This window comes from Carlito syrichta, unplaced genomic scaffold, assembly GCF_000164805.1.
Source record: "Carlito syrichta isolate Samal-C Ts95f unplaced genomic scaffold, Tarsius_syrichta-2.0.1 Scaffold308652, whole genome shotgun sequence".
In the NCBI taxonomy this organism is placed as follows: domain Eukaryota; kingdom Metazoa; phylum Chordata; class Mammalia; order Primates; family Tarsiidae; genus Carlito; species Carlito syrichta.
The window spans coordinates 18,067-24,000 of NW_007252748.1; the positions used below are offsets into that span (position 1 = coordinate 18,067).

At 40.8% G+C, this 5,934-nt stretch overlaps 1 protein-coding gene across 4 annotated transcripts; it reads right to left on the reverse strand.

Annotated features, from left to right (window-relative positions):
• Positions 1–267: 267 nt before the first annotated feature.
• Positions 268–4,888, reverse strand: ODC1 (ornithine decarboxylase 1). Of its 4 annotated transcripts, none has more exons than XM_021716265.1 (11): positions 4,770–4,888; positions 4,546–4,664; positions 4,093–4,166; positions 3,781–3,953; positions 3,291–3,425; positions 3,087–3,168; positions 2,831–2,914; positions 1,657–1,819; positions 1,460–1,572; positions 1,155–1,369; positions 268–756 (listed from the first exon to the last, which is right to left on the reverse strand). In XM_021716265.1, exons 4-11 carry the CDS (start codon positions 3,840–3,842, stop codon positions 612–614), a joined length of 999 nt encoding a protein of 332 aa, XP_021571940.1. In that variant the 5' UTR covers positions 3,843–3,953; positions 4,093–4,166; positions 4,546–4,664; positions 4,770–4,888; the 3' UTR covers positions 268–611. The 4 variants fall into 4 exon arrangements, with proteins under 4 accessions (XP_021571940.1, XP_021571939.1, XP_008063724.1 ...); XM_021716264.1 differs by having other exon boundaries at positions 1,158–1,369; positions 4,093–4,266; XM_008065533.1 differs by having other exon boundaries at positions 4,093–4,266.
• Between the last annotated feature and the right edge of the window lie 1,046 nt (positions 4,889–5,934).

The window sequence follows — 5,934 nt, forward strand, 5'->3', positions numbered from 1 at the left end:
GTCAAGACACAATAGGTCAGGTGTAATGGTGTCCCACAAGGGGCTGTGGGCACTCCTGAGCTCACATCCGACTCTGGACAACTGGGGTGGGCTGGGCAGATGTGCACTGTCCACACCAGAGGACGTGGCCTCCGTCTCCTCCATCCCTTTCCTCTACCTGTGGGTAGATACACTGTGGGTAGATACACTACTCTTTGTGAGAATACACAGCGAGCTGGACAGGACTTGTGAACCACCTGGAATGGACACACTGTAAAAATTCCCCAGTGCCTAATTATTTCAAGATATTTTATTTTTAAAACAGGTCACAACACTAAGCTTTTGGCCCATTCTGCCACTGTACAAGCTACAAATGCTTGCTCAGCAGCTGAGGGACACTGTAGTAGCATGTCTGAAAAGTGAATAAAAATCCATATAAAACAAATAATCAAATAGTTTCCATAGGAACACAGATAAGTGTGACCCCATCTCCTAGTCTTCCATATTGCTGCATCTGCACCAACCCTACTGTTACAAAGACATTTCAAAACTAGCGGTAATTAAGTTAAGTGGTCCCCCCAAATCCCTTAATTCAAGCTGAACTTGCAGTTAGCAGCTACAAGAGTGATTATCTACACATTAATACTAGCTGAAGCACAAGTTGCTGGGTGACGCTTCATTCCACTTTCCCAAGCACAAGACACAGGCAGGGCGCTGACGTCCTGTTCCTCTACCTCCGGTGGGAAGTCGGGGTTCTGGATTTGCTGCATGAGTTGCCTGAGAGAAAAAGAAGTGACAGATTAAAAAACCCCAAGTCACCCAGAAATGGGTGTGACAGTATTTCCTTTCCATCAGGAAACAATTCAATGTATTTCTAAATCAAGTATTTCTTCCAAATTACCTTTCTGTTAATTAGAAATCACAAATCACATTCATGAACCTAAATATTCTAGATACATAAGTATCCCCATCCATTCTTTCTAAAATTTTCTTAGGAAAAAAAATCTGAAAACAAAAAATACAGGTCACAGTATTACTTGGAGGGATTTTCCTTCCACTCATCTGTAACTAATCCTAGGCAAAACAATTTCTTTCTTAACTAGACAAGAGCAAAACACAAATCCAAGGAGGTGCCAATTCTTGTCAGAACCATGAACATGCACTGTCTCACTCACCACATCGGTCTTGACATCACATAGTAGATCGTCGGCCTCTGGAATCCATTGAAAGTAGAAGCAGCAGCAACAGTGTAGGCACCCATGTTTTCAAAGATCATCCAATCGCCCACAGGCATTTCGGGCAGGTCACAGCGCTCTACAATCCGATCAAGGCCATCACACGTTGGTCCCCATATACTGGATGAGTAATACTTCTCATCCGGTTTAGGTCTCTACATAAAGAAAGGGAGAAAAGTACTACTTAACTATATTTGTCGCGACCAGTCATCTTAAACATTTTAGGCAGTATGTTCAAAAGTTACCTTTTGCAGAAGGGGCTTTACATGTGCGTGATCATAAAGGATGCAATTAAATGATCCATATACTCCATCATTTACGTAATACATAAAGGTCTGTTCACTCGATTCATCTTCATCTAGAAAGGCAGATTAACAAACCATAATGACCACTTTCCGTATTAGCTTTCAGCTGTACATCCAACAATTTGTCCTTTACATACCATCAGAGCCTGTCTGTTCCTTTAATACGATTTTTTTGGCAATGATGTTAACTGCAAGCGTGAAAGCTGATGCAACATAGTATCTGCCTGGCTCAGCTATAATTCTCACTCCAGAGTCTGATGGAAAATACTTGTCCAATGCTGGGTTGATTACACTGGTGATCTAAGAGAGTGAGATAGAAAAGAACAGCGATTCATTATGCGGAATTCACACAGAGGAGAAAGATCACTGGGCTTTGTGACATGACATGATAAGACCAGGCATCAGCAGACAGGTTTATCACTAAGCAACAAAAGCAAAAAAATAAACACCTCCCTAAAAACCAGTCTACACATCCCTGATGTCTCATTTTGATTCCCCTCTGGAAATCCTAGTCCCTATCCTTTTTAAAATGATTTTACTACTTAGAGGTGTCAAGATGCCAAAATATTTTTATTTAGCAAATCTATTACCAACAGAATAAAAAAGCCTTCTATTCAGTTTACCTTATAACTGTAACAAATAAGAACATGGATCTATTTAATAAACTCAAGCACCATATAATGTCTTAACTTCCTAAGTGACTAAACATATCAAACATTTTAAGGAAAGGAAGTATAAGACTAGCAAAGCACACTTGGGGTAATGATGTACTGAAGTCAGCACATTCTCTAGAAATCCAGCAGCAGCATTTTTTAAAGTAATCAATTATCTACGACTTCTGGGAAAGCTGACTCACAGTTCAGAAAAACAAATGGTATTCAAGATAGCACAGAAAAGCCGGGCTCGGTGGCTCAGTCTGTAATCCCATGCCTTTGGGAGGCTGAGGTGAGTGGACTGCCTGAGTCCGCGGGTTTGAGACCCGCCTGGGCAACTTGGCGAGACCTCATCTCTATAATAAATCAAAAAATCAGCCGGGCGTGGTAGCGCATGTCTATAATTCCAGCTACTTGGAAGGCTGAGGCGGCAGGATCGCCAAAGCCCAGCAGGTCGGGAGCGGCCACTGCACTCCAGTCTAGGCGACAGAGTGAGACTCCAATTCAAAAACAAAACAAAACAAAAAAGATAGCACAGAGAAGTCACTCAAAATATCACACCAAAACATTTACTTCCATGTTTACTTAAGTTCTGAAAAATTCCAAAAAGGAATTTGCTTAAAAATCTCCTGCGTATTATAGTTTTGCTCTAAATTACCTCTTCAAATTTAAGCTTCACATCCTCAGAACCAGGAAAGCCACCACCAATATCAAGCAGATACATGCTGAAACCAACTTCAGCCTAGAATCAAGAAAATTAAGAAGTCAAACAAGCAGATTCATAACAAGTAACAACAATGTATGCAGCAGATGGGCGAAAACCTCCTAATACTGTGCCAACTGCTACAAAAGGTTAATTATAAAATTAAGACTAGTTGACAGTCCTGCCCTGCCCTGTCCCTTATTATACTCACCCCCATGTCAAAGACACAACGGGCATCAGAGATGGCCTGAACGAAGGTCTCGGAATCAGTACAGCCACTTCCTACATGGAAGCTGGGGGGGAAAAAGATGAGAAATTCTTTCTTAGCATTTCATAACATAATGATTAACAGTGGAGACTGTAAAACTCGCATTGCTTAATGTCTTAACCTCCAGCAATACCACCATGATCTCACCTGACACCAATGACATCAATATTTAGCTCTTTTGCCCGTTCCAAAAGAAGCCTGCTGGTTTTGAGTGTGGCACCAAATTTAACACTGAGGCGACACACTGCCTTGGAATCATCAGTGGCAATCCGCAAAACCAACCTATAAGCAGGAAAAGTATATCAAATGTCTCATGATGGAAGATCATAAACAGCCAGTTAAAATAAAAAGAATCCCGTTCTAAATATTGACTGATATCTGTGGTTTGAGTCTAATAATTCAATTTTATTAATATAGAGGGCTTAAATACTTTCTACTAAATAATAATAAATTTAGTACTTTCTACTAAATACTTTATACTCAAAACTACTACTACTACTACTACTAGTAGTAGTAGTAGAGGGTTTTAAGTACTATCTACTAAAGAGTGGAAGTGTAACTGGAAATTTAAGTTTGTTTGACAAGAATCTATATATTCCATGCCCTGGTCTTGCCCTCCAATGGAGGAATAACCTACTTTGCATTTGGATGTGCTCTGGCAACTTTCATCAACTCGACTTCACTATCAAAAGTCATCATCTGGACTCCATTATTGGCAGCATACTTAATTTGAGACACTTGTTTACAAGGATTTGCATAGATAATCCTCTCTGGAGGTACCCCAAGACTCTGTACCAATTGTATTTCAGTCTGGAAAAAAACAAGAATGAACAAAGTTTTATCCCTGTCTCTTTTATTAGCATTTATTGTCCAAGAAACACAACTCTCACCTGCCCTGTGGGGAACACCTGGACCATTTTATATATATAAAACCGCTTCTTCTGCTTACCTTGCTAGCACAGTCAAATCCCGTCCCGATGGCAGCTAGGGTCTTCACAATGGCTCTGCTATCATTACATTTGACTGCATAAAAGGGGGTGACACGAGGAAGAGCTTTTAACCATCTCAGATGTTTCTTTAGAATGTCTCCAAGGTCTGCGACATAGAAGGCATCTTTATCATCCTGAAATAAGAGTGGTCACAGGTGACTGATTTGCAGCCTCACAATATGCCACACTAAGAGGCAGCTTCCCTTCACTTTCCCAGTGGTCCCCATGTGTCCTACTCTTGAGTCTAGCCCCTGACATGATTATCAGCATTATCACTAGACGATCCACAGCCAATTAATCTCTAAATTCTCTAACGAGACATGTAAGCCTCACTATACGTCCTTAACCCCCACCAAAGTTTCCCACTTGCCTGGTATTCTTAGTTGCACTGTCAGCACAGGCCTCATACTTACAGAAGAAGAAACTTCATTAATTTTTTGGTCCAGAATGTCCTTGGCAGTAAAACCTTCGTCAAGGAAGTGGCAGTCAAACTCTTCATTACTAAAGTTGTTCATGGTTTCTTGATGTTCCTCTGAAAGGCAACAAACTGTAAATAGGTGGAGAAGTTCAGTCAGAAACCTTAGCAATACGGATTCTTAACATTAACCCCCAACAAAAGTGTAAACTGAATACTTACATGGAAAACTAAGAGATGGAATTGAAAGAAATATTTCCAACTTCTCACAAAGGCAGTTCTTCAGGAATTCCAAACCCTGCTCTGTGAGTCCACAGAACAGCAGTGGAAATGTTCTGAGAAACAGAAACAGAATAAGTTGCTACCTTAGGAACACATCGAGTTGAAATGAAAGATCAGGAATTTGCCAAGAACACACGGGAGGACTAATGATGCACCCAATGCAGATCCACTGCCCACTGCTCTGGTCATCCCTGATTCCTGGGTGTAAGTCATGTGATGCCATAAATCTCTGCAGGGTGAGAACGCCAGGCTCAATACTATGTTTTTTCAAAACCACAAACCAAAATTCCACATACTATATAAGGATCTCAAAGTAAGCATTTCAAATATTTATGCCAAAAAAAAAAGAGAGAGAATGCAGGTTTCAGAAGCTTGTCTGCACTTAGCATACTGATATGGGAAAAAAGTTTTATAACAGCCAGTCTGCTTTATTTCAGAGCTGCTCCTGCTCTTTAGAAACTAAAATAGCATTACAGCCATTATATACACATCCTGCTTTGTAGTACTTTCATTAAGTCTCATGCAGAATAATTTTTAGTGACCAACAGACATCATGGAAATGTCTAGGGTACTCAACTTACTGAGTGCTTCTAAGTTTCTTGAGAATTTTATGAGCTAATTTTCATGCTACATTAGCTGGGCATGTATTTGTTAAACTAGAGTCTTCAAACCAACGGAATACACTGTACTACAGACGCTGCTCCTATCACAACTCAGTATTCTTACGCCACTGCCACTGTTGACTACCAAGTTAGCAATTCCGGGAATGCCAATTGTCCTCAAAGGCACTCTCAGATTTGCTTGCTATGAATGATAATCATATGGGAGTAGGCTGGGGCTAACTTTGCAAATACCAAAAATAAGCAAGAATATGCCAGTAACAATAAAAGTCATTGTCCCTGGCCTTCATGAAATGTGACACTGGCGAAGGAGTTACCTTAAAATTATTCACTTTAACCTTTTAACAATTCTGCCAGGTAGAGCTTTCTTCTTTTCCCCTGTGCACCCCGCTTCAGTGCCAGCAGCCTACGGAACAGAGGCCGGGCAATGGTTCGAGGACAGTCTGCTCTGGCATGGGGTACTATGAGAGGCCCAGGGGGACAGG

Excerpts from the sequence above, each read along its gene's own strand:
- ODC1 (XM_008065533.1), bottom strand. The coding sequence starts at position 4,647 with ATGAACAACTTTAGTAATGAAGAGTTTGACTGCCACTTCCTTGACGAA. Across the intron at positions 1,573-1,656 it reads GGAACAGACAGGCTCTGATG|ATGAAGATGAATCGAGTGAA; the intron begins GTATGTAAAGGA and ends CTGCCTTTCTAG. Across the intron at positions 757-1,154 it reads GTGATGTCAAGACCGATGTG|GCAACTCATGCAGCAAATCC; the intron begins GTGAGTGAGACA and ends TTTTTCTCTCAG.